A 27991-nucleotide genomic window follows, 5' to 3' on the forward strand; every position below is an offset into this window, starting at 1 on the left:
GGCCACAAACCCGTTCTCAGGGAAGCACCCAGCTTTCTTCTCCAGATGGACATTCCCAGGCCGGCTTGGAAAACAGCAGCTCTCCAGCCCCGTGAGTCCTCCCTGGAAGCCCTGCAGAGCCCCAGGTGGCGCGGGACATCGACGTCACCCGTCAGAGTGCCCAGGACCCTCCAGTGTACGGATTTCACAATGTATTTCCTTCCCGTGTCCTAACTCCAAGCCTTACCAACTATTCACACGTGCCCGCAAACTAACCCTTCGGTAAAATAAATGGCACAAGCTCATTTGGAATAGCTCGTTTGCTGAGTTAGAATAGTTAGTGTCTTATTATCGAAAACGTCCCTTCAGGTCCTACTTAATATTTCAGGCTTACATAGAACCTAAAATCACCTGAATTCTCAGGTCTCTTCCCCCAGTCAGGGCGGTGCCTGATGAATTTGTGCTTGGATGAATTTAGGTCCCTTAAAAATACCGCTTGTAAGTCAAATAGTTCAGTCCTAGGACGGGAATGCGGGGAGGCAGTGGGGTCATACCCGTGGAGAGACCTTCCTATCTCCGCTATTTCCGATCAACCTTTACTGTTCTCATAGCCGCTCCCATGCAGGCAGCTTCAGGGGGAAGGAAGGGACAGCCAGACCCCTTCAGGATGCGCTCACAGTAACGCAAGGGATGTGCCCACATTCTCCCTCTCTGGTGGAGCCTTCTCAGGCTGCGGGGTGTGTGTGTGTGCGTGCGTGTGTGCATGCGTGTGCACACATGTGTGCTCCCGTGTGCGTGTGTGCCCCGTGTGCACGTGTGCACCGTGGACCTGTGTGAATGTGCGCGTGTGCGTGTGTTGTGCGTGCATGTGTGCGTGCATGAGCGCATGTGTGTGCACGTGTGTGCTCACGTGGGGGGCGGCCTCTCATCTGCAGGCTGGAGGGGCTCCTGCTCCAGCTGCACCGTGGGCCGCAGGCAGTCCCACGGATCCCCAGGGGTGAGGAGGGAGGGTGAGGACGCTTCTGCGGACAGCGGCTTCCCCGTGGCGGGGCGGTCTCAGTCCCCCGAGTCCTCCGAGGAGAGGCAGAGGCAGTGGCCGCATCCTGCACAACACGGTCTCTGCTGATGGCCACGCGAGGTGGGCATCCGACTCTAATGGCCTCTTTGGACTGACGCTCCCTGCTGCTCTGTAGTCCATTTGCTGAAACCGGGTTTTGGAGAGCTCACTGGCTGTTGCCCTCAGCCCTCCGGACTGTCCTCCCGCCACCCGGCATGTCCTGCGCGATGTCAGCTTCCTCCTCATCCGCAAGAAGGTGAAAAGAGCTACAGCTTATTTAATTCTGAGAGCAAAGCACCATCCAGAGCAATTTCCACGAATGGCCCAGTTTCTTCTCAACAGTTCTGAAGTGTCTGCATTTACTAGAGGAGGTGACAGGCTGGGAAAGCTGACAGGAGGGTTTCAAGGCCTTGTGGCTGTTCTCCAGGCGGTGGGCCCCGGGCCCGGCTCCGTGTGCAGTGTCGCGAAAGTAACGAACAACCCGTTTGGCCTCTTACGATGCCCTTGGATAGACGATGGCAAAAAGAACCTCAGGACTGAGTCTCAGGTCTGCACCAAAGGGCTTGGGAGTCAGCACTGCACCCTAACAGAAGCCGGACAGACTGAAAACCAGCAGCTCTTCTCCAGTCTGAGGGGAACGACACAGCCAAGTCTGCCCCCAAGATCAGAAGGACCATGGACCCAGCAGCCCCGCCAACGGGAGCACATCCTGCGCTGGGAACTAGCGCCGGGGCAGGAAACCCCGGACTGTGTCGATAACTTGCTGGATGCTCAGTGTGGACAAGTCTGACACATAAAATTCCAGAGGGTCCAGCCTTGGTGTGGCCCCAACATCTGTCCAGATTTACCTGCAGGAGCTCGACCATGTCCTCCAGGAGACATGCAGACAGCCAAAAGCCGAGGACAGGCTGTCTCGAGTTATATGTCATCGGGAAATGCTAATTTACTTTTTAAAAAAGATCTGTGTAGTTGAGAGACGGAGAGAGAGTGAGCATGCGTGAGGGGAGGGGCGGCGGGAGAGAGACTCCCACGCAGACCCCCGCTGAGCGTGAAGCCCGATGTGGGGCTTGATCCCGCAACCCTGAGCTGGAACCTCGAGTGGGGCGTTCCGCCGACTGTGCCGCCTTTGGGGAGACGCACACTGAGGCGACAACCAGGCCACGCCGCGCCGGCCGGAAGGACCAAACTCCAACGCACCGACAGCGCCACGTTCTGGAGCCGGTGCAAAACCACAGAAACCGTTACCGACCGCAGTGGGTGGGGGTGCAGAATGGGGACGGTCTGACGGCTCTTCACAACCAAATGTACCCACTGTTCGATCTCACAGTCATGCTCCCGTTCTCTCTGGGCATGGACTGAAACCTTACATCCGCACAAAGGCCTGCACACAACAGAGCGGCTTTATTCGTAATCGCCAGAGCTCGGAACCAACCGGTGTCCTTCAGGAGGCGAAGGACAAACTGGTCGACGGACAACGGGACAGTGCTCAGCGGTGAAAAGGAACACGTGGTCGAGCCAAGAGAAGACAGAGGAACCTTGAGTGTGTGACACTAAAGAGAAGGAGCCAGTCTGAAAAGGCTACGTCCCGCGTGACTCCAGGCGTGCGGCGTTCTGGAAAAGGCAGAGTCGCAGACACAGCACAGACCGTGGTGGCCGGGACCTGGGGATCGGATGACTAGGTGGACCACAGACCACATGAGTTTCCGGGCAGTGAAACCTTTCCATGAGAGCCCGTGGTGGACACGTCACTCCATATCTGCCCCAAGGCACAGAGCAGACGACACCGAGAGCCCTGGCGCCAGCTGTGGCTTTGGTTGACGACGCCGTGTCCGTGTCAGGTCACCGACAGTGACAAGGGCACCACACTGGGGCCAGCGGAGGCCGTGCGTGTCAGGACAGGGTCTACAGAAATCTCTGCACCCTCTTCCCAGTTTTTCTGCGAGCTTGAAACTACTCTAAAAACTGGTTTTAAAAAAAAGAAGAATCTTGTAGCCTCTATTCTGGCCATTTGAGTACCACTCTTTTTTTCTTTTTTTTCAGGCTGAAGCACAAATCTAAAACACACCCCCCCCCGGCACTTTCTTCCGTGCCCAATTCGTGCAGAAACAGAGGGAGAACGTCCTGACCTTTAAGTTCATCCCTCGGCCGTGCTGGCTGTTCCAGCGCCTGTGGCGGCCTCACTAAAGGGTCTCGCAGACATGGGGCTTGGACTGCCGTTCTGGGCAGAGGGGCGGAGCCTGGTGCCGGGCTGGGGGATGGGAGGAGCTGCAGCCGCGCCGCTGAGGAACCCGTTGGAGCGCCCGTCCCACCCGGAGGCTCACCGGCCCTTCTTAGCAGCCCTGGGCAATGATGTCCTCATCTCTCAGAAGAGGAAGGGAACATAGTGAGAGCCCGAACGGGCAGGCATGTCTGGCTCCCGAAGGAGGCTTGGCTCACTGCACAAAATTTGCCACTGGATTTTGCCGATGATTGGATCACATCTTTGCCAATAGGAAAATAAACCAACCAAAGCCATTCTCTTTTTGGGGGGTGGGGTCCTGGAAGCCCCTAATCTTCCCTGCACCGCCCCGCATCCCTGAAGCCCCGGGGAAGCCCCCAACGGTCTGTCAGGCCTGGCTGTTAAGCGCTGTCTCTCCTTCCTCCTTCCAGCAAGGAGCGAGCAAAGCTTCCCTTGGGCCTGTGGCCACCTGCCTGGGACGTGTCCCAGCCCCTGCAGCAGCAGGAGCCCATAGCACGCACGACACAGGCTGCTCACTGTGCAGCCATGTTTCCACAGGGAGCCCGGCTGTCCTCTGCAGGGGTGAGGTGGACACTGTGTGCTGAGCATGCCCAGTGGCCTGTGGCCCCTGCCAACCACTCCTGCTCAGTGGCCCTAACCAACGCTGCTTTCTCCTGCCACCATGGACTGGAGAAGCTCCTCTAGGAGCTCAAGATGAGAACCTAAGTCCCCTGCTCCGAACGGGGACCCCCTACCTGCCGTCTGTGCGTGAGGCCCGTGCTCAGGCCATGCTCAGGCTATTTGCTGTCACAAGGTACCCCACAGTGGCGGCTGAAACCGTGCGTGTCACCCCTCATAGCTCTGGCCGCATGTCCAAGCCAGCAGCTTTGGCCTGTGGTGAGGACCCACCTCCTGGTTCACAGACAGCGTCTTCTCACTGAGTCCTCCCAGCGGAGGGCCTGAGGGGTCCCTCTGGGTCTCTTCTATAAGGACACGATCCCCTCACAGGGGCTTCGCCCTTGTGACCTCATCACCTTCCAAGGCCTGACCTCCTAACATCGTCACCTCCGTCTCAACTTATGAATCTGGGGGGACAATTCTTGTCCTTCTGACATGCAGGACACACCTATTCCAACAGCCCAAAGTGTCATACGTTCTAGCAGCAGCTCTGACATCCAAGGCCAAAGTCTCGCTGAACCTTGACGAAGGAGACGTGGGTGATACTCCTGGTGTGACCCGTCAGAGGCAAAGTTCCCCTGCTGTGAGCCAGGGAACCAAACCTGTTGTGTCCCCCCAAATACAGTGGAGGGCTGGACACAGGACAGACATTTCTGTCCAGCAGGAAGAAAGGAGGAGAGGCAGGCCCCCCACTTTCGTCGGTTCTGATTCTGTTTCTCCGGAAAACCCTAGCTCCCGAGCGAAGCTCTTGCTCTGAGAACCTGGCAAGACCCCACCCGTGTGTCGGGGGCCACACGCTGCAGAAGCTCGCTCCCCAGCTTTTGATGCTGTCACCAACACGTTCCTAGAGAATTCCAGGCTGAGCTCACAGCGGTGAAATCTGGGGCTGATCGTGCCGGTCTCGATTCGGTCGTGTGGGCTTTGAGGAGAAAAACTGACTGAGGCCAGGACCAGGGGAAGCGATGGCTTTGACAAGCACAGCCTCCCTGGGACACCCTGTCCTCCGACAGTCCGTGTGTGTGACCTGTCTCCACTGCCAGCCGCGGGGTGGCCGCTCAGCATCGTCTCCCGGCAACACCCCAGTGGCGGCCGCACAGAAGGGATGCAGCAGACAGTTCCTGTCCCCCGTCCTCCCGACAGTTCTGGGGCCTCTCCACGAAGCATGGAGTCACTAGAACGGCGTCTCCCTTCGGTGTCGGACACCAGCCAACAGCTGGGCACGGCCTTAGCCTCTCCCGGCCACCTCGAGCATGCTGGGCCCCAGGGACATGTCACGTGGCCTTGTTTTCTCCAGATCTGGCGAGCCCTGATGATCCCACAATAATTAGGGCGTGTGCTCACATGGGGCCTCCACGAGGGGTGGGGTGGGGTAGCTAGGGCCTGTCCTCTCCTTCCCAGAGCCCCCCCTACCCCAAAGGTGAAGGCCACAGATGGCCTCCGGTTCAGGGCTCCTATAGCGACACGGAGTGGGAGCTTGGAGATGACCCCCCGCCGGGGGCCTGGGGTCTCCACCCTAAACAGTGGTGACCCCGCCTCACTCTGTGGGGCACACACCCCACACTCCGTCCGAGCACCTGGCATTAGAACATCAACCCATGTGCCGTGTGGAGCCCCTCCAGCGTGGTCACAAGGCGGCGGGGGCACTGCTGGGTTACCAGGCACCGAGGTGAAGTGAGTGTGCCTGGGTGTGTTCTGGCTTAGAGAGTACTTTTTGGCAATGAGGGAATTCATTGTACCTTTCTGTGGCCACAGATGGTTACATTGTTAACGTTTGTCCCTGCAGGCAAGCTGGCACCACTGAGTAGATTGGCCTGAGGCCTGTCCACAAGAAGTTTGGGGTTCAGGATGCCACCAAGATGCGGCGCTGGGATGAGCCCGGCTCACGGTGGGAGCACGGGGGAGCCGACCATGAGGGACAGGCTTTCTGGGACCAGGCAGTGTGAGTCCTGCAGATGGGACCAAGAAGCTGGCAGCCATGGGCCTGGGTGGGGGGTACGGGGCATGGAGGGGAGGGGGCTGGTGCACCCCGAGACGCCTGGAAGCAGGGAAGCATGCCTCTTTCTTAGGTTCTAGAGAGCTGCTGGAGACACAAGGCCCGTGTCGCCCACGGATGATTTCGGATTGGAGTGTGTCCCCAGTGTTCTAGGCAGCTCTGTCTTCCTGCTGCAGACACAGGCGCCTGACACAAGGTCTCCACTCCCTACATACGGACCGTCGCCCCCTGAGCGAGATCACGGCTCTTCCCTGCAGACGCCGCAGGGGGCAGGTCTGACGACACGGCACTGAGGTACCACGTCTCAGGGTTTCCAGGCCCAGAAGCCCTCACAGGAGGGGGGATTTCTCACGGAAAGAAGAGACATCTTACGACAGGTTGGTCTGAGATTGTGGCACACACGCCAGCACCCTGTCCCCTGGGGACGGCCCTGCATCAGAGGCCCATAGTCATCTGTGTCCTCGGGAGAGGGAGGCCTGAGAGCCACAGGCAGAGGAAGGAGCCACAAGGAGGGCAGAACACCAGGGCTGGGAGCACGCCCGCCCTGACGGCTGGAAGGCCGGCAGACAGACCACGGTGCCCTCCCGGGGTCCCGGCCAGGCCCATGCCAGGATCGTGCGGGGAGATGTGTGGGAGCCTCTACCAGGCAGTCCGTGGCGTTTGCTCCAGTGGCGCCGGGAACACGGTGACCCACGATGCGGCTCCCGCCGGAGTCAGCGGTCAGGAGCTCCCGGGGACGGCACCTGCCGGCACAGGCTCCTGCGAGCAGCCTAACCGTGCACACGGCGACCCTCAGAAGGGCGGGTTTCCGTGGCCTGGGCGCAGCCCTGAGGGCGCTCCAGCCCAACGGCTCCGTGCTGGAGGAGACAGAGAAGGGCCCTCGGGTCCCTGAGGGCATTCACAGCCCGGGGGGTCAGGCGGGGGCACACACTGTGGGCAGAATGATACTTAAACTTTAAAAAGAAATCTTTGAGCCACTTTTAAATCGGAGATCACACACAGAAAATATTGCAGCCCTGTGACTTTCAAGTTAAATTCTACTGGAAAAACTCCAACAAGAAAGTACTAAAAGGCTCCCAAGTTTCGTTTCTTCTGCCTCCACCCCATCTGCCTTGTTCCTGGAAAGAGTCAATGGTGTAGCCAATGCAGAAAACAGCAAGGAGGTTTCCCAAACAAGGAAACACAGAATTACGATATGATCCTGCAAGCCTACGCCTGGATGTTTACCCAAAATAATGAAGGACAAGGACTCAAGCAGGGGTTTTGATAACGGGGTCACGCCAGCATCCCGCGCCACGGGCCGGAGGGTTAGCAACCCGAGTGTCCACAGACAGATGGACGAATGAGAAAATGGGGTGTATGCGTAACAGTGAACTACTACTCAGCCTTAAGCAGGAAGGAAATTCTGCACCTGCTGGGACACGGGCGAACCTGAAGGACATATGTTCAGTGACGTAAGTCGGCCGCAAGCATAAATCCGGTGGGATTCCGCTTGTGTGAGGTCCTGAAGGAGTCACAGTCATAAAGACAGAGGGTAGACGGTGGGTGCCAGGCGCTGGGGGACGAGGGGTCCTGTTTAATGGGGGTGGACTTCCAGTTTGGGAAGATGAAAAGGTTCTGGCCGTGACGGTGGCGGTAATGACACAACGTGCGCGCACTTCGTGGAGATGATGGTCGGCTCTGGGCAGGTTTCCCCTGAGACGGCGAGGAGAGACACCCGCTCTTTACGCAGCACCTGGTCTGTGCGGGGAGCCAGGCACCCCACAGGTGTCTGTCCCCAGGCAAGGGCACACAAGACACAGTCCAGCACGTGCTCACCGACACTGGGATTCTTCCTCTGTAAACCCACAACTGACGGGATGAGGTGGTGCCTGGCCAGCGTGAAGTGATGTTTCAGGAAGTGGGGGGAGGGGCTGAGGGGCTCGAACTGGGGGAGGCACGGAGGCCAGCGGGCGCCCGAGGACTGCGCAGGGCCCAGCTTGACTCCCGAGAGGACGTCAGGAACGATGCAACCCCGACTCCTCCATTGTCCCGACTCTACTATGTACATGGGTCCCCTCTGCGTACTGCCCAGGGTTACTATGGCTCAGAAAATCCAAACACGGCAAGTGGCTTTTTGAAGCAGAATCCGAAACCGGAGCTAAGACCCCTGGAAGTGACGGCTCAGGAATCAGACACCCAACGGCAAAGGGAACCGACCTCCTAAAATTCACGGTGAAATTGACTGTGCCATCAGGGTCGCCATGCGCCCGGCCAGCCGGCTGTGTTTCAGGGGGAGGGCACCGGACTTCAGCTCGTCACTGTGACTCTGGATAAGGGTGACCCCACCACCTGTGCTCCAGGCTGACCTCCTGACCTCTGAGGGGCTCCGAGGCTTTGATCTCAAGCTCTCTACCCAAGGAAGGTGCTCAGAAGCCTCGGCCCAGCCCCTGGAATGGGAAAGCTGGGGACTGTGGAGGATTTATAGCCTCCTGAGGAGGAAACGCTGGAATGCTCGACTCTGCCCTCCACACGCCGCAGGACCATCTGTCTCGTCTTCCGGCGCCGCTGCCCCAGACACTCCAGGCCTTTCCGGAATGTCCCCTGGGTTTTCCACAGTGTGTTCAGTGCATAGATGCTGACACACGCTGGGCAACATCCAAACTGGGAACATTTCTGGCCCCGAGTGCGGGCATTCTCACAGACCAAACAGGGACAGAGTGTACCACTGCGCCCAGCCCCTCAGTACAGCCGACCCTGGGTTTGTCTGAGCAGACGCCGGGCCTGTCCCTCCTGAATGTGAGGTCGTGTCCCCTTGGTTCAAGACCCAGGACTAGAGGTTAGAGCACGCGACTCCTCAGGCCTTTATGATACTGTGTGCTTGGCTGCAAGTAGTCTGGGGGCTGCGGCCGGAGAGGCTCCAGAAAGGGCTGCCCACCGAGGAGACGCAGCCTCGCGCTCTCCAGCTGTCTGATCCCGGCCCAGGCACCCGGCTGACGCTAGCGCCTCCTCCAGAAGGCCCACTCTGGGGGCTCCGGACCAAAGCAGGAGAGGATGGGCCCAGGTCCCGGGGTGTCAGCTCCCAACGGGGGAGGGATTCCAAAACCAGCACGCAGCTGGCTCTCCCTTGGCCTAGCTGCCTCCAGGTCCCAGCTGTCCCCACCCTCCGCCCTGGCCACAACCAACCCCTCGGTGACCAGCAGCCCTTCCGCAGGCACATCTCCGCCCCCCGTGCCCCGCACCCTCGGGCCATCGCAGTCTGCCCCCACCCTTCCCCCATCCCCACTGCACCCTCCACTCCCCCCACCCCCGACCAGCTCCCATCCCCATTGCCTTCCCCAGCCCCAGCCGCCCTGCTCACCCGCTCCTCCTCTGCACGGATGTCCGGCATGGTGCTCAGGCAGAGGCCGACCGCCGTGGCGGCCACAAAGGCGACGGACACGCAGGCGAAGAGCTTGCCGGCGGGTCCAGAGAGCGGATCGTCCAGCAGGTCCCGCAGGCGCCGGGGGGGCCCCGCGTCCCCTGGGCTCCCGGGCGGCCCCGCGCGCGCCTCGGCCGCCTCCTCCTCGCGGCGGCGCAGACGGCACAGGCAGCAGCGCTCCAGCCGGGCCTCGTCAATGCCCCAGTAGGCCAGCTCGTCGCGGAAGGCCAGCGCGCAGGGGCCACGCAGCAGCCGTAGCTTGCCGGCCCGCAACAGCGCCACGATGGCACGGAAGGCGCACGGGCTGCGGTCGAAGAAGAACTCGTCGCGGCCCGCGTCGTAGTCGTCGCACACGCGCAGGACCTCATCGCGGCCGCGGCAGGCCCGCAGGCGCTCCAGGCGCGGGAGGGGACAGCGCACCAGCGCCGCCCAGGCCAGGCGCACCCTGCAGCCGCCCACATTGATGATGACCATGCGCCGGCCGCCCACGGGCTCGGGGAGCCGTGCCATGGCCCCCAGCGTCCGGCTGGACTCGGGACGCGGGGCCTGTGAAGGAACAGAGGGGTCAGGGCGCAGGGGGGATCCGGCCTGGGAAGAAGCCTGGTTGTCCCACCTGCACGGAACCGGGGATCAGACACCTTCAGCCCCCACAGGCCCGCTTAGGTGGTGCCCTAGTGTCAATTCACCTCCCCGGGAGGAGGGCAGTGGCCAAGGGTGGGCTACCAGCCTGAGGCCCCGCAGGGGATCCTGGCCAGGCTCACCGGCTCCTCGAATAAAGGTCAAGAGGGAAAGACGGAGGGGATGTTTTCATCAAGCTGTGGGGCGGTGTGCTCTTGGGCTCTGGAAGGGGAGTTGGTGGCTGGAAGCGAGAGCCAGTGATCAAGTTTGAATCCTGTGTGTACTCGGCTGGCCGTCAGGGGCACGGGATGAACACGTGTGCCGGACACCTGACACGAAGGTTGTAGCTCCTTGGAGTTCCAGTTTGGGGGACAGAGAGCCCAGCACCCCCAGCTGCAAGGTGAGGTCTATAGGAGAAATAAGAGGGTGCTCTGGAGGGCACCCAGAGAGGTCTGGGAGAGCCAGGAGAGCCTCTCAGAAGCAAGGAGTTGGGGAAAAGTGGAAGCTGTGTTGAAGGAGCGAGCTTTCACTGGAAAGCAATCATCATTTGGGTCCTGGGAACTTGCTGCCAAGACTTCCTGTTGCTCCCCCAAATCGAAGACTCAGAGGGGTGCAGAGCTCTGAGAGTTCCCCGTCCCCCCACCCCGGGCTCCCGAATGAACCTCCTTCGTGGGGTCACAAGGCACCTGCACTCAAAACAGCAGGAAACAGCAGCGATTTGTCAGGGAAGACTTGCGGGGGCAGCGTGTGGCCCTCACGGGGACACTGTCCTGAGGGCCCAGAGCCCCGTGAGGCTGATGGGCGTGGACTAGTGGCTGCAGCTCCCGGGAAGGCGCTGAAGGTCCCGTGCCCCAGAGGGAAGCACCGCACACCCTCCCCTGAGACTGCGGAACCCAAAGCAATTTCTGCTGGGAATACCGGCGTCCGGTCTCACCACGAGGGACAGAGAACTAACCCAGCTTACGTGACATGCACGTGCAGAAGCCTGTCTGGGCTGCCCGGGGCTTCGGTCCCTCCCCCTCACCCCTTTACACCCCTTTTTGAGTCACATACTAAGTCTGTGGAACGGGATGAGGGAGTCGTTTTGTAGCTAAATCAGGTGCGTGCTCCCAAGTGTCCGTCAGTGCGTGCGCAGGTGTTGAAAGATCTGGGTAATCCGCCGGACCCCGGGACTTCTGGAAACACAGTTCTGCATACATGTAGAACACACATGTTCTACAGAACGTGCATGTTCCCTCCAGAATGTACCTGTAGAAATAGAAGTATAAATCATCCCTCACTTTACAAGTGTTCTCAGTCGACTTCTTGCTCACTCGGGAGACCACCCTGTCACTTCCAAGCACCTTGAACACATCCCCACTCCCAACACAAACACAATAGTCCTGTAAGCGCAGCTGGTTTTAAGAGGATGGACGGCTCAATAGAAAAATGAGCAAAAGTCACAAAGTTTACAGGAAAGGAAAAAATAGCCTTTCCACATATGAAGAGATATGCAGCCTCATTTATAACCAAAGAGAGCTCTCCGGTCCCCACGAGGCAGCGTGTGGGAACGGATGAGGAAGTCTGATCTCTCTGTTGTCAAGGTGTGGGGTCTGTCAGACTCGTTCCCTTCTCACGGACCGTCATTTGGTCCAACTGTTATGGCAGCAGCCGGAGGGTGTGAACTCCGGGGACCTTAGCTAGGCCACGTGCTCAGGAAAAGGGTAAACTAGAAAAAAATCCATCTGCTGGTGTGGGAAAACCATGAGATTTCTTGGCCGGGCTCTGGGTGTAGAATGAGAGCACGGACCTCAACGCCCACCGTCACAGTCGTTTGGGGCTGGGATTTCAGTCTGTGAAACTCGAAGCGCAGATACGATCGCCCACAGAAGGTAGTTTCGGGTTGGCACTGTCCCCACGGCCCGTGTTAGAGCTGCACACCCTCCGTCCACAGCTGTGGTTCTCAACCTGACACAGGTGGCGTTTGGTGGGGCTGGGGCCACTGTTTGCGCTGGTGACTGACAGCCGTGGGCGGAGAGCATGGGGGCTGCTGACCCTGGGATGCACAGGACGTCCCCAGAACCCAGGGTGGGAAGCAGCCCAGATGTCCACAGTGCCACGGCTCTCGCGGGACCAGCTCTCGCGTCCAGCCTTGTGGGATTCCCACAGACGGAGCCTCAGTGACGATGAAGTCACAAAGCAAAATTACGAAACACACAGGGCTACAACCCTCAGAGCAAGAAGCAGCAGGCAGCTGAGGGGTAAGAGAGGGCCCCAGGGTCTTTAGATAACAGAGCTTCCAAACACACACAAAGACGTGAAAGAAGGGGTTAGAGACATCACGGAGAAAAGAGACCAGGTGGAGCAGAACAAGAAACAGCGGCCCTGGGCCCACATCCCCCTGGACCTATCTCTCCTGGTCCCCAAGTCTCCCTGGGCCCAGGTCTCCCTGGACCTATCTCTCCTGGTCCCCATGTTCCCCTGGGCCCTGGGTCTCCCTGGTCTCGTGTTTGCCTGGACCCCACCTCCCACGGGTCTGTGCCCACGCTGGGTGGACTCCTAGCTATCCGTGCCTGGGTCTCTGTGCCTGCGTCCCCCTGGCCGCTGGGGCCCGCCCTGCCCACCCTGCTGGCCCAGCACAGACCAAAGATGCTTGAGGCTCAGCGTCTGCAGGGGCACCTCTCACTAGGGCAGAGAGGCAGGGGTGAGGGGCCCCCAGAGCTCCCCAGTCCTGCGAGGGGCCTCCCTGGCTGACCTGCTCTGCCTTCCTCTCCTGGTCACTCGGGACTGGTGCTCATGGGGTGGCTTCCTGGGGAAGCCTGGGGAGGCTTCTGCATCCCTTCCTCCAGGAACTGAGCTCAGACATCTGGGGAGTGTGAGGCTCTGTGTGTGGAGCCTGCGGTTCCCAGAACTTTAAAGAGCCAGGAAGATGCAAGGAACAGTGTCTAGAAGAGAATGTTATCAGTGGCTTCACGCGTGCGCGCGTCCATGTCACCGATTACTCAAAGCCTCTGATGCATCCGGCTCTTACATTCTAGAATGGAACCTCCTGCTTCTTGTAGGGAGAAAAGGGACTTAGAGCCACTATCTTGGGCTGCTTGACTATGTTTTTCCTTCTTTCTTTTTTTAAAAAGATTTATTTGCTGGAGAGACAAAGAGACCGAGCACAACAGGAAAGGTGCAGAGGGAGAAGCTGGCTCCCTGCTGAGCAGAGCCCGATGTGGGACTCGATCCAGGACCCGAGATCAAAGGCAGACACTTCACCGACCGTGCCCCCCAGACGTCCCCTGACTGGGTCTTGCAGGGAAATTACTGCTCTTTTATGACACGGTCTCTGGACCTCACAGTGCCCACTTCTGCTCCGGCGATCACCTGCCACCCCACGTAATTTGTCATCCAAACTGGGACTCTTAGAAGGCGCAGGGTGCTGTGAATGATGGTAGGGGACCCAGAGTCAACTGAGAGGGACGTTACCCTGCCCCAGAAGGGCAGAAATAGGGTCCCGCAGGGGGCCCTGATTGGGGGCCGGCACCTGCTGGCCTTCACACCCCCACAGTCCGTCTCCCAGGTCCTCCGGGGACGGCTGGTGTGACAGCTCTCAGAGTCCCTAAGCACCTCTCCTGGCCATGCCAACAGAAACCAGGACCAGAAGAGCAGGGTGGGGTGGGGAAGGGGGAGGAAGCCTGACCGGGGGGCACTAGGAGCTGGGGCGGGGTGTCCGCGGACAGGGACAGCCGCTCGGGTGACCGTCTGAGGGCCTGCTGGGTCTAGGATTGCCATGAATCCTTTGTCACGGGTGGGCACCGACCCTCGGGGGCAGGTTTGAGGGCTCACTTTGCAGACTGCAAACCACGTATCCCGGGGCGGGGTGCGGCTGCACTGCAGGGTCAAGGAGCCGGGGAGCTTGCTGGTCCCCCATACCCCCTTCCCTTCTGATTCCTGCTGACTCATGCGGAATGCAACAGGTCCTGCTAACCTGTCTGCCTCCGTCCGTTTGCCAGATCAGCCACTCTGGAATGGTGTTTGGCCGGGCTGGGTGCTCCTTGGTGAAGTGGGAGTCCACAGCGCCGGCAGGCAGAGCCACATCTCCCCAAAGCACCATCGGGATGCGAGGGAGAGCCCCTCCTGTGTCCTGGCACTTCTGTGTTCACAGGGGCTGGGCTCGCCGTGGCCGGCCGTCCCCTCGGACAGCTGCGAGCCCTCCCCTCCGGCAGGAGTGTGCCTGCTGCTCACGACTGCTTGGCAGGCAGACTCCTCTGGGTTCCTCCGGGACCTAGAGAGCCTGACCGTCCCCGAGGCTCCCACTGGTGTTCCTTGAGGTGACGGGAATCTGACTCCTTCTCATTTGAGAAGACAGTGCTTCTGAGACCGGAGCGTGCTCCCCTGGCATTCTGTGTGTGCTGTGGGACGGGTAAGACGACCTCCACCTCCTCGCTTTGAAGTCCATGTGTATTTCGGAACGCGCATAACAGGGCTCCCAGCTAGCGCATCTGGGGCCACGGGACAGTGGGGGCTGGGCTCTGGGTGAGGCCCAGATGGTGGGCGCTGCTGGGGTGCTCGGTGGCCGTCCTCGGGAGGCGCTTGGCCAGGGGCACTCCACCACACCCTAACCCTAACCCTGATGCTGGTGCGGTGCTCTATGATGTCACACGAGGAACCAGCACCCACGACCTTCCGCCCACGTCTGCACACACACTCCCAAGACTGACTTCGGAACCTAATGCCATTTGCTCACTGTGCGCAGCTCACAGATTCCCGAGGAATGAGGTCTGAGTCATCCTCTTAGGGCATTTTGTATAACCAGACACACAAGGTCGGGAGCTGGATGAAGAGGACCCGTCTGTCCAGAGGCTCAGAGCGAGGCCAGGCCGGCTTCCCTGGAGCGGTGTCTGCCTGTGGGAAGGAACGCTGCATCTGGGTGCAGAAGAGAGTGAGTGCACACTTGTCCCCAACCTCCTTGCCCATCAGCACAGAGCCAGCAGCCGCTCCACGCCGGCTGGTGGTCCCAATCCTGCGAACTTCTGAACCCCTCCAGGCTGACATCCGTGTCTGATGTTCTGGGGAATTCCCGACTCATGTGATGGGTGCAGTGTCCACAGCTGAATGCCTCTGGTCTGAGCCTCCATCCTCTCCCGCTGGCGAGCCTCATCCTCTCCCGCTGGCGAGCCTCATCCTCTCCCGCTGGCGAGCCTCATCCTCTCCTGGCCGGTCTCCCTGCTTGTCCCCTGCACCCAGCACTGCAGACAGGGAGGCTCCCGAGGCCTGGCCGTCATCCCTCCGACCACATCTCCCCTGGTGTCTGCTCCCCGGACGGAGGTCTGGCCCGTGCGGTGTCCTCCCCACCCCCCATGTCCTCCGGCCCCTCGCCGCCCTTGAGATCTGTCTCCATCCCTCAGCTCTCACCACATTGCACACCCCGGCCTTCCCCGGCCTCCCGCCTGCCGAGGGCTTCCCTCCACCGTGGTGCTCTGCTCCTAGACGAGCAGGCAGTGTGCTCACTTGCTTTCGACACTGATTGTTTTCTTTCTGCTCCTGCTGGGACAAGGGCTCCACGAGGGAATGGCTGCCATCTTGTGCCCACAGACGTATCAAACACCCCAACACGGTCCCCGGAGTGCGGCGGGTGGTCAGGCAGTCCTTGCCGAAGGGACAAGCTAGGGACGAATGCGCCTCAGACGTGCTCCAGATGTTGCCAGCCCATCTGCCCCACGCGTCGCGTGTCTCCCGAATGGTGGCAAGGCTGGCATGAGCGTGGCTGGAGTGTGGTCTGGCCCGTGGCCTAGCACATAGGAGGTTTCTGGTGGAACTGGTCGGGGGGCCCAAGAACACTGATTTCCCCTGAAGAAACGGCCGGAGCCCAAGTCCTGAAGCAGAGGCTCAGGAAGACCGACTCAGGCTCGGCAGGCCAGGATGGCACCTGTGGCCCTGCTCCCGATCGCTCTGCCGTCCTCACGTCAATCGTCCCCACCCGCAAGATGGCAGTCTGGCTCCGACGTGCCGTGGCCCACCCTGGCTCGCGGACCCCTCGTGGGTGTGGGAGGACCAGGGCGGCCATGTCCCTGTCAGGGACACGGCCGCCAGCCCCGGTGATCTGCCCGCTCCTCCGGACCGGCGGTCTGGGCAGTCGGTGCCTGCGACATGTCCTCCTCATTAATTAATGTCTGCCTCTCGGGGGTGACTCAGCACGTCCGGGCTGTACTGACCCTCCTGGGGGTGATTCAATGTCACAGAAATAGAGCAGAGACAACGCTGGATACAAGCTGTTCCTCAGGGAGCGAAGCGCTCAGACCATCCCGCTGAGTGCCAGGACCCCCGTGGCCCTGGCCGCAGCCTCTGGGAGGACACATCCTCTATGAGTCTCATCACTGAGGGACAGTCTGCTTAGTGGTAGCCATGGGGACTTGTGATCCCCTCGGTTCCAGCCCCAGCGTGGGACAGCGTGATGGTGGCCAGGCGGCTGGGCCAACACCGAGCTCCCGTGCCAAGAGCCGTGCAAGCCCATGGAAGTCACAGATCCCACGCCCATGAACGGCAGCAGTGGCCTTGTAAGCATGGGAACATCCGTGTGAATGTGCAGGACAGTCTGGGCTCGGGAGTCCTCAGCCCGTGCTGACGCACGGCGTGTGTTCTCGGTGCCCTGCCCTGTTTCTGGGCCTTCTGGCTAGGGTCGCTGCGGCACCTGCTCTCAGCAGGGTGGACTTCCTGGTGGAGACAGTACCCCGGACGGAGGGCTGAAGCAGGAGGTGGACAGGACCCCATGTGTCCAGCGAGGCACAGTAGCGGAGGCTCAGCTACGCGGTCCCTGACAGGCCTTCCGCCAGTTCCCACCCTGTTGGACCCTCACCATGGGGCCCGGTGCCAGGCCATGAGGAAGCCAGGATGACACAGGGAGCCACACATGGCTTTCCGACCGCCGGACGTCGGGCAGGCCAGAAGCCCCAACTCTCACAGCCACCACAGCAGAGGGATGGAGCACAAACAGGCTGTCCACGTCGGGCCAGACAGACGTCAGTGCCCTGTGCAGCTGTCATGTGCCCTGCAGAACCTGCGATCCCCACGCCGGGGACAGGAGGGCTTGGGGGCTCTCGGAGCTGCCATGAGTGCCGCACACTCACAGGCCTTCCCCGCTGCGCCTGGGTCCCCGTCTCTGGCTGGGTCGCGGCGTGGGGAGTGGCAGCTGGGGAGGGACACCTGTCTGTGAGCCCGGAGGGGGCTCCACTAACAGGTGGGTGCCAGGAGGCCAGGGCGGTGTCTGCCTTGCGTCACCGCCCGTCCCCAGTGCCTAGAACACCACCGGCACTTGGCAGGTGCCCGCGAGCAGTGTCTGAGTTCTGGGGGAATGAGTGGAGGCCGAGGGTGGGCTGGAGGACGCGTGTCTGAGCGGGCCCGTGGGGTTTCGTGCCTGAGGCTGCACGAGCAGAGCGAGGCCCCCCGGTCATCGAGGGCTCAGGGGACTCCGGGGCACTCACAGTTCTGAGCTGAGGTCACTCGGAGCTTCTGCGGGTGCTTGCGGGGGGACGCTGTGTACACGGCGGCCACCGTCCCCATGTCCTGCCAGACCCCCATGGCCCAGGGACGTGGGCACCATCTGTGGGCATCGCACTGACAGCTGGAGGGGGGCTGCTCATCGCGCTCCGTCCGGGACGCCCACCCACCGTCGGTGGTGCCAGGGTGAGACCCAGCTCCAACCGGGCTCCTTCAGGCCACCACACGAGGGAAGACGCGAGAAAGCCAGACACCCACGTGGAGCTGCAGGGGCGTCCACACCGCGGGGCAGGACACGGGGCGTCCTGGCGAGGAGGACGCTCTGAGCCGTGTGGTCTCCGCGTCACAGGCTCAGGGCCACACCGCAGATGCTGGAGGTCATTAATGCGGCGACCGCAGGCTCTGCTGCTCCTGCCTCCGTCTGGTTCCGGAGTCTTGGCAGAGCCGGCTCCCTGCTTCTCCCCGCCGGCCGCCGTGGCCAGTGGCCAGCAGTGTCTGTCCGCAGAGCGTCTGTCCAGCTCTCCCCCTCTCCCCTGCCGGGTCTTCTCCCAGGCACAGGCTCTGCTCTGTGGTGGAGACGCTTAGTCTCTGAGCGGGCCCATGTCCACGAGACAGACCCGTGGACCCGGCCCTGGGACAACAGGGGAACGTGGTCCCAACAGAACACGCTCCCCTTCCACCAGCGGGCGCAGGGTGTGCGGCCCACTCACCGCCCACCCCGAGCACCCACAGGCCAGCGGCTGCTGCGGGTTCCCGTCTCGAACAAGCAGGACAGGAGGGACGGAGAAGACCACCCACAGTTAGAAACAACGCGCCCAAAGTCAGTAATTTCAGGTAAAACATGGCTCTTCAGAGATTTTCAGTCTTAAAAATTAGTGCTCACTAGGATCATTCCTGTAATTCCTTTCTGGTTCTTCTGAAAGACTATTTATTTGAGAGAGTCAGAGGGAGCGCATGCGGGGGCAGCGGCAGAGGGAGAAGCGGGCGTCCTGCTGAGCAAGGAGCCCTTCATGGGGCCGATCCCAGGACCCCGGGACCATGGCTGGAGTCAAAGGCAGATGCTTCACCATCGGAGCCCCCCAGGCGCCCCTGATTTTTTAAACTCACATGTGTTCAATTATTTTGTTTTGAAATGGGTTTATTCTGTGCCAAAGCAGCACGAGCTCCAAGAGGCTTCTAACGCATGTATATGAACAGAACTGAAAACGTGCTGATTATACCCATTTTTAGCTGTGTTGTTGATAGAAAAATTGATGATTATTTTTGAGTTATGACTTACGGAAACCACATATAATCTCCAAACCTGTTAGACCTGGAATGTGGTAACTAACGGCCCTCACCCACAAAGCAAGGCGTGTGCAGCGGAGTGTGCTTATGTGTGCACGAGACCGCGGTGCGTGACCGCTCACAGACTCTCCCTGCAGAGACCCCGGGTGCCCCTCCCCGGTCTGCTCCACGCACACCCGCAGCCCAGTCTCGCCACTGCCACGCCCGGGGCCCCTGATGCCCGCCTCCCTCCCACCGCCTCCGTAACCCCAATGAACACCAACCCCACCCCGTCCTCTCCTTCGCCCCCCAACCCCCGTCCTCTGGTCAAACCCAGGAGTGGTGGGGGCGCCTGGTCGGCTCAGCTCGGGGCGCCTGTGACTCTCCGTCCCGGGGTGGTGAGCTTGAGCCCCCAACTTGCTTACATAAAGAAGTTAATAAACTTAAAAAACCCAGAACCCCAGGAGCGGCCTCTGGACGGACAGGCTGTGGCCCTCCCAGACAGGCTCATCGGCTCTTCGATAGGCACTGGGCTCCTTCACCTCTCCACATGCATTCCAGAATACGTTTCTCTTTATTTACAAAAATCACCTCACTGAGGACTTTGGAGGACCTGTATGGACCTCAAACCAGACTCGACCCTGTCGGAGCTCCTGGTGCACACACGGAGCATGGCCATGTCTCCAAGCCTTGAGTCTCAGTCTCTCGAGTGTCCCTCTCTGCTCTGGCCTTCATGTCTGGCCCTTGTCTGCTTTATCAAATACAAAATACAGCCACTTCATCTTCCCTTCGACGGGTGTTTGTGTGACACGTCAAGCCCTTCCGTGGCCAGCCTGCTCCTGTCGTTATACGGAAGGGCCTTTCTTGCAGACAAATGCATCTGGGTCCTGTTTTTCCATCCAGGCTGCCAATCTCTCTCTGCCTTTTAACTGGTATTTGTTTTCTTTGTATCATTTATGCTTTAAAAAAAAAAATCTCTTGTCTTTTTTTTTCTTTTTTTAATTAAGGAGCTCTACACCCAACATGGGGCTTGAACTCAGGACCCTGAGATCGAGAGTCATCAGCTTCCACTGACTGAGCCAGCCAGGGCCCTTATACCATGTAGGCTTCAAGTAATTATTTTTTAAGGGTTCGCTTGTTCATTTAAGGTGGGCAGAGGGAGAGCAGGAGGGAGAGAAGCAGAGCCCCACCCAGCGTGCAGCGCGGCGCGGGGCTGAGGTCATGGCCAGAGCCGGAAGCAGAGTGGGACGCTTCACGGGCAGAGCCCCCGGGCACCCCTGTGCCCGGCCTCGCATGTGCGCTGGAACTCTCTGTGGACGCGTTGCGGTGCTTCTGAGTGTTTCGGTGGCTGGTTCGGACCCTGCGCTAAGTGCACACGACTTGTCAGACGAGGGGGCATTCCTCCACAGCTGGCGCAGAGCATGGTCCCCGACCATCCCCTACATGCCCAGGCCACACGGGGCAGACAGCTGTCCGCGGTCGTCCTCGAGGGGCTTTAGAAGCACACGGGCAGCCGTCCGGTTTTCTCTCCCGCCATCAAACTTCGCTTCGGAAGCCCCAGGCGTGCGGCAAAGCCGCCACGTTTGCCCTGCGCTCACTCCCCACGCTCTCCCCTCGGGACCCCTCAGCCTCTCCCTCTTCCAAGAACTTCCAGTCAGCGTGTGCTGGAGGGGAGGGGTCTGCTGGCAACAATTCTCTTAGTCCAGGTACCCTGAGAATGTCTTGATTTCCACATCATTCCCGAAGGTGTTTTTGCTGAATGTGAGATTCTGAGCTGATACGAATTGTCTTAAACTAAGCCATTGAATCTCATCTCACTTCTTCTGGCCTCATGGCTTCCGATGAGAAATTTCCTGCCGTTTGAATGGTTTCCCTCCAGGGAAGGCACGTTTTATCTCTACCTGCTTTCCAGATTTTTAGTTTCTTAGTTTTTAGAAATTTGATTACGGTGTGTCTTGGTGTGGACTTGCTGGTTTGTACTGTTTAGTACTCATTCAGCTTCTTGAATCTGTAGACTTGTGTCTTTTGCTAATTTTTAAGTCGTTATTTTCCCCAAGAACTTTCCGCCCCACTGTCCTTCCCCTCCAGGACTCGGACGACACGAACGCTGGGTCTTGTTATGGCAGCTCCGTCTCTGAGCCGCCGTCTGTGTTACCCTCAGTCTCTGTCCTCTCCGCCCTTCAGACGGCCTGGCTCGCTGTCCACAGACTCTTTCCTCTGTCCTTCTCGTTGGTGCTTGAATCTATCCACTGCGTCTTTTTATCATTTATTGTATTTTTCAGTTCTAAAATTTCTAGTTTCTTCTCCTTCATACCTGCTCTTCCTTCACTGAGATGCTCTGTCTTTGCTAAAGCTCAGTTCTCTTGTCTGTGTCAAGCATGTTTGTCGTTGCTTGTTGACGTGTTTTTACGATGGCGGCTTAATTAATTCTAACACGTCTGTCATCTCGATGTCGGTGTCTAATGCTTGTCCTCCGCTGGGTTTGAAACCGTCTTGGCTCTTGGTATGAGAACTGATTTTCCAAAGAAACCTGGAGATTTGGGGCATGATGTTATGGGACGCTGGATCTTACTTAAACCTTCTGCTGTAGCCGCTCAGAACAGAATGGACACATCCAGCGTATCTCCTAAGATCATACAGCTAAATACCCTCTCTTTCTAGGGAAAATGCTCTTAGCCATCAGGGACGGGCCCTTCCCGCGTGAGCTGCATCTCGCAGGAAGTGCCGGTCCCCGAGGGGAGGCAGGCAGAATCTGGGGTGAGATCAACGCTTCGTGACCAGTGCTTCTGTGAGCAGCGCGGCAGTCCCGGGAAGCGGTGCGCAGGGACGGGTCCTACGGCCGATGCTGAGAGTGGACGTGTGACACGAGTGAACAGAGGCCGATGAGTCTGTAGAGACGCAGTAATAAAAGAGAGACATAGAGAAGAGGGAAAAACCTTTGCCATCCCCGGGGGACGGGCATCTGCCCGGTGCCGGCCACCCAGTCGCCGTGAGGGTGAATGTGGCTTTACCACGGGTGCCTTTTGGGTTCACCCGAGTCCAGTCACACAACGTGGCATGGCCCCGCTGACATCGTCGCCTCGAGCATGACGTGGTGTGCAGTGGCTGACACTGCCGCAGCCATTGGGCTCTGCCCTGAGTGACGCGGAGACCCACGTCCCCCTGTCCAGAGAACCCGGGGGTGAGATGTGCTCGCACAGAAGTGTGAGCAGAGGCCACTCAGGAAAACTCCTTGGCTTCTTTGTGGAGTCGGTGACGTGGGAAATCAAAACGTGGAGGAATGTCCTAGAATCAGGGTTCAAAGAGCTTGAGATAACCGACCGATGAGGTTGTAGACATGATTAATTTTATCCAAAACAGCAACAGGAGACAGTATAGTGACAGCTGGGGAAATCTGCACTGGGACGCGATCCACCCACGATTGCTAGTTTTCCGTAGTGTTACACGTATTGTGGTCACAGAGGGAAGGGCCTTATTTTTTAGGAGACGCACAGTAACTGTTCAGGGATAAGATGCCTCGATCCCAGAGGCTGCTTCCAAGATGGGTCATTATTTCTCACGTATGTGAACGTGCAGACGGCCGGGTTTTCACCATGCGACTCCTTCAGCTTTTATGTGTGTTTGAGATTTTCCCTTAAAAAAAGCTGGAAAATAATAGCAACAAACCCCGAGACAAAACTCTATGCCAACAAACGTAACTCTCCTGCTGCGACGCTGTGTTGGACGTCCACGGCCTGACCACCTGTGTGGCCCCCGGGCTGTCCTCCTCTTCCCGGGCCGCTCAGTGTGATGGCACCGGCCGCCACCGAGGCCTTCGCTAGGGCCTGGGCACCCTGGACGCTCTGACGTACGCGGGGCTGCTGGGTCGTGTCTCCGTCACAATGACCACACGGGGCTTGACCAAACCGGGCAGAGGAGTCTTTGTAAAATACATCGACACTGATGTGCCCATCACTCACTCACGGATGCGGCACGCTTGGCCCGCTTGGCTCCCCGTCCACCTGCGGGGTGTCCTCACGGACGCGCGCCTTTAAAACGACTGCAGCAGATTTGGGTTTTATTCTGTAAGTTCAGAGCTCCCGCTTTCTCAGTCCCCAAACACCACTAAGGTGCGGGCATTGGAAGGCAAACGGAACCGCAGGGGCCGTGCCCAGCAGCGCTAACAGCCGCATCAAAGTGCAGCGAGAGACCCAGGTCAGACTCCAAGAATCGTGGAGCCAGTCGTGGAGGCTGAGAAACACGGAGACACCACGGCAAGGAAAACTCGCATGCTATCCCTCTCTGCCGGTTTTTATGGGAAATGAAGCTTCCACCTTCCCGGCCGGAGGGTGAATCCTGGCTCGCAGCCGAACACCAACGAAAGGACTGGCCAGATTCTACACTGTAGCTCATGGCCGACCTGCCTCCGCTCAGGAGCCAGAGCAGGCACTTGGGGGCCGTGAGGAGGGGGACGTCCTTTGGAACCACACGTCTGAGTGTGCAAAGCTACTGGGACCGCTGTGTGCTGCACCCAACAGGACTCTGGGCACAGCAGCGGGAAAGCCCGAGGACTGAGTCGGGGGAGGGGAGGGTGTCCTGGTGCCCTTGGTGTGCGTCTGGGGCCCACCGCCCAAAACCCTCAGGGTCTCAGGGTCCAGGTAGCAAACCGAGGGTTAAATGGAATAATCTCTGGCTCTCTTCCAGGTTTAAGGTCTGTAAATGCCAGGTGAGAGTGGCCAAGAAGGGATGGGCAGGGTTCCGGAGAACAGCAGGGATGGGAAGAACAGGGAGGAGGAAAGTAGCAGCAAAGACTGGACGCGGGAGGCCCAGGCTGGTGTGGGACTGGGGTGCCTGGAGCTGGAGCAGGGTGGGAGCCGGTGACACTGTCCACCTGGGTCGGTGAGCTCCTAGACCCCTGCACAGCCTTCAGTCCGGAATCTTGGGGCAAAGCTCAAAGAATCAACAGCTCGCAGGTCTGCTCCTTGAGTGTCCCATGAAGGGCGAGGCAGGCTCCGGGGTCTCAAAGGACAAAGAACAGGCCTGGGGGACAGCGGACACAGGCTCTCTGGGGTCCCCCAGGTCATCAGTTTGCCGCTATCCCACTCCTCAGTTAGAACTCGGGGGGCCCCCTTGGCCATCCCCTGCTGGCCTCCCAGAGCGGCTGCAGGAGCTCCTGGGGGACGGGCACCGGAAGCTGCCAGGCTCAGCAGCTCGTCCCTGGGTTCTGTGCCCAGAGTTCACCCTCCTTCCCCGTCCTCATCAAAGCTCCAGGATGTCCGTGTGTTTACGGCGTCACACACTGAGACTCTTTAAATGAGACGGTTTCAGGGAAAAGATCTTCCCGTTTCCTCCCAGTGGAGTGGGGGGGGGGCACGCGTCTTACCTCAGGCCGGTGTCCCCGCATGGTGGCTCATCCCAGGGGCCCCTTCGCAAATGGTGCTGTCCGTCGGACCTTGGCCAGTGCGTTCAAGTCCCTGAAATGACACGTCAAATCTCCCTTTTAGTTCTTTAAGAGATGGGTTTTATTTGAGAGACAGAGAGAGAAGAGAGAGCGTGTGTGAGCAAGTGCCAGGAGGGGCCGAGGCTGAGAGAATCCCAAGCAGATTCCCCACTGAGCACAGAGCCCACCTGATCCCAGGACCCCGAGATCACGACCTGAGCTGAAACCAAAAGCTTCTCGCTTAATCAGCTGAGCCTCCTGGGGGACCCTCCAATCCCCTTTAAGGTATGGCTTCTTGACCTTGGTAGGGCCATGAACTTGTCAGAGAATCCAACCAACACAGCCCATCTCCTTGTGTAGAATTTATGTCGCCGCACACATCATCTTGGCTCAGGCTGGGGTTTCCCTGGACCCCATGAAATCCACCCGTGGTCACAAGGACCACAGCTCCCCAGTTCGAGAGCTTCTATTTTTGGGGGAACGTTTTGCATTTATCTCATTTACCAACTTAATTACATCATGATGGCAAACCACACTGTCACTCTCGTCTACCAAATGTGGAGCCACCAGTGTAGCATTTGGACAAAGGAAAACTTAAGAATTTTCCAGAATTTGCTCCTTTCTCCTATCTTCTCCTGGTCTCCCATTTGCAAACCGAACAGCTGCTCAGGAGCCCCACACCAGAAAGTGTGAGAAGTACGACCTGCAGGCCCCAGCACGAGGCCCTCATCCCCCGCCCCGACCACGACCGTCCGGCGTCAGGGAAGGAGGGTTCTGGAGGCCAATCGCCCGCGCTGGCGTCCTCTGGAAGACCTCCCGAATCACTCTGTTGTTCTGCGTTTCTCACTTCCTCCTGGACATGTCACATTCCGTGTGCCCAGAGCTGCCTTCTTCTCTTGCCCCAAGGGCCAGCTGCCCTCTGCTGTAAGAGGAGCCCAAAGTCGCTGCGACATGGGCCACGCACTCACCCTGCTTCCGCTGGCCCCAGGTGCCCCCTCCAGACCAGCCATAGATCTGGACTTCGTTCATCGTCTCTCGGGATGTCAGTCCCCTTAGGGGCGGCCTGGCCCCTCGCCCATGGTGCCATCAGAGTCGGCAAAGCTCAGCACGCACATCCTCGTATGCACAGAGGGACCCCTCCCTCGGCCCGCGCACCTCTGTTTAAGAAGATCTTTCATTCCAGGACACTTGTAACTGCTGAATCTGCCTCAAGGCACAGGTCAGAGGGTTATAATCAGTGTGCTTTATGCAAATGTACCGTCAAGCCCACCTTCCCTCTGAATAGCTATTTACATCTGTACTTTTGCTCATGGAGCCCGGAGAGGAGAGACCCCCTCCGCCACCACCGTCCACGTAAGCACATGGAGCAGCGGGCCGTGGGGTGGGTAATGGAGTCGCCCGTCCGCTTCCTACTGGTTTCTGGGCCACGGTTTGGAGGAAATGCAATCCTGGAGGGCATGGTTAACATTCCTGGGAGCTGTGTCTTTCCCCCTAGCATTTCCCAAATCCGTCCTGAGCGTCCCCCATTGGGGATGGTCTCTTGGAGGCAGGGCTGGACCGTCGGTGTCACGGGACCCCAGGGCACAGGCCAGGCACGCCCTCAGGGGCTTGTTCTTGCCCCAGTGGTTTCGAACCTGGCTATGGTGATACACACGACCCACTTTTTAAAAAAAACGCTTTGATCCTAAATCATCCTTAAGGTGGAGAAGTCTGAGAGCTGCTTTCCGAAGCTGCGGAGCCCCTCTCCGGGCCCAGGACGACGCAGGTGTAGCCGGGCCCAGGACGCAGACCCCGGAGCAGGCGTCTTCACGGCGCAGAGCTCCTGAAACAGCAGGGGGGCTGACAGGGACTTGGTTTGAAGTTCTCATGGGTTCCAGGAGTTCCCCTGTCCCGACCTCTGGCCCTCAGGATCCCCAGCTCCCGACAAACAGGTGGGCTGCGATCGGACCAGCTACCGGGCTTCTCCACCCACGTCCTCTGCCGAGTGAGGGGCCCCAGGCCGGTCCTCAGGGGGCCTGAGACCTCCGTGTGTCCTCGTAAAGACCAGCAGACACCAATGCTGGGCTCCCGTCCCCATGCCGGGGAGAGCAGACACAGAACAGGAAGGGAGCACATGTCCCAGATAATCGAATTTTACTTCTCAATCGGGACAACTCTTATTTGGTAATTTCTTTTTCAAATCAATTTTTAGAACAAGTGATTAATCATTCCCATACCTCTGAACCAGCACAGAACACACATAATTTAACTTTCCGTGAGAGCGGCACACACCGTGAAGTTGCCACCCAGTGGGGCCTACGGCGCGGCTGTGCGGGGTGGGGGGGCCCTAATGTTGGCCTGGTTTCTCCGAGACCCTTGCTTCCTCACAGAGGGGCAGCGCGCCTCCCAGGTGTCCAGAGCTGCCCACTGGCTGCGAAAATAAGGCTTCGCGTCGAGTCGGAGGCAGTTGCTTCTGCGCAGCCTCGGGATCTAGACACTCCCTCCGCCGGCTGGAGGACAGGCTGTGGGACGTGCGGTGACACTGCTGCAGCCCGCGGTGGCCTGAGGGACACGGCCCGCCATCCCGAGCCCGCAGACCTCCAGCCTCCTCTCCAGGGAGCTCCCCCTTCCTCGTCTTCAAGTCTGGGCAGTGACATCTGTGACGAAGGACCAGGAAGAACAGCAGGTGACAGAATTGCCCAGACCTATGACCGACCATCTGTGCCCAGTTTCTCTCTCTGGGGACGACGCACACAGAAACCTCTGGGACGGAAGTCGGCAGCAGGCGGACAGCACACAGGTGCGCCGGCGGAATTTTAGGTGATTTTCACTTTGTTATGCTTTTCGATCCTGCTCCATCGTACCCACCCCCCCAACAGAGGATCCAAGAACCCGAGTAGCCGGAAAAAGGAATAAATCCAGTCTGATTTTAGGGGGGAGTCTCATCTTCTAGTGTTTTCATATGAGGAGACGGAAGTCTCCTGAAATGTACTGCGATGCGATGGCCCTTCGTGGGGGGCTGTCCTGGCACCGACCCCGGAGATCTGCTCTGCATGCCGTGTCAGCCGCACCAGAAGCCGCCAGCCTCTGCGGTCACAGAGCCCCTGCGAGTCCCAGGCAAGGCCACCGCTTCCCACAGCGGGCAGCTCTCGGACCAGCGGCACGGGGAGACACCTTTGTAGACCACCCAACGGCTTAGTCTTTGAAAACTGAGGGTGAGCAACACTGTAACATGCTGCTTTGAAAGTAATAATGTTTGAAATTCTAGGATGATGATCTCTCCCGGTCACTCAAACTTTCTCCCCCCTTTTGTAACTACGTGATTATATTCAAGAAATTTCCTTCTGAAATGGAATATAAAATATCACGGGATACTTTGAAGTCTTCCATGCAAATAATCTGGAAACCTAGAGGAAATGGCCAACTTTCTCCGGAAATACAAACGATCAGAAATGATCCCACGAGAGTCAGAGACAGAGAAGGTGGTGAAGGAACTACCCCACAGGAAGTACCAGACCCGGATGAGTTTCTGGGAATCCTACCCGACTTCTTGGAAGACCGACAGTCCCCACGTGCTGTGAGGTACTGCAGAGCACTGAAAAGGAAGGAAAGCTTCTGAGTCCCTCTCACGAAGGAGGTAAACCCTGATACTTAAACCAAACACGGTTAATACAAAGAAAGAAAACTCGAGTCCAGTATCACTCATGACTACCAGCGTAAAAAGTCTAAGCAAATATTATTAAACAGGAAGAACCCAATGTTCTTTAAAAAATACTAGAAAAATTGGAATTTGTTCCAGGAATGCAAGACAGGTTCAATAGTAGGAAGTCTACTGACGTCATGTGCCATAAAAATAAACCCAAGGAGTAAACAATCTTCTGACCATCCCACAGATGCCAAGAAGCATCTGACAGACTGTC

At 58.8% G+C, this 27991-nt stretch overlaps 1 protein-coding gene across 1 annotated transcript in view; it reads right to left on the reverse strand.

Annotated features, from left to right (window-relative positions):
- LOC111154222 (potassium voltage-gated channel modifier subfamily G member 2) overlaps positions 1–17488 on the reverse strand; it is a 36336-nt gene extending 18848 nt beyond the window's left edge. Inside the window, 3 exon segments of the mRNA XM_022513700.1 lie at positions 9266–9871; positions 15422–15576; positions 17392–17488. Of these exon segments, the coding sequence (XP_022369408.1) occupies positions 9266–9871; positions 15422–15576; positions 17392–17488 (858 nt within the window).
- Between the last annotated feature and the right edge of the window lie 10503 nt (positions 17489–27991).

The sequence above is a fragment of the Enhydra lutris genome, unplaced genomic scaffold (genome assembly GCF_002288905.1).
Source record: "Enhydra lutris kenyoni isolate GAN:26980312 unplaced genomic scaffold, ASM228890v2 scaffoldscaffold36, whole genome shotgun sequence".
Lineage (NCBI taxonomy): Eukaryota > Metazoa > Chordata > Mammalia > Carnivora > Mustelidae > Enhydra > Enhydra lutris.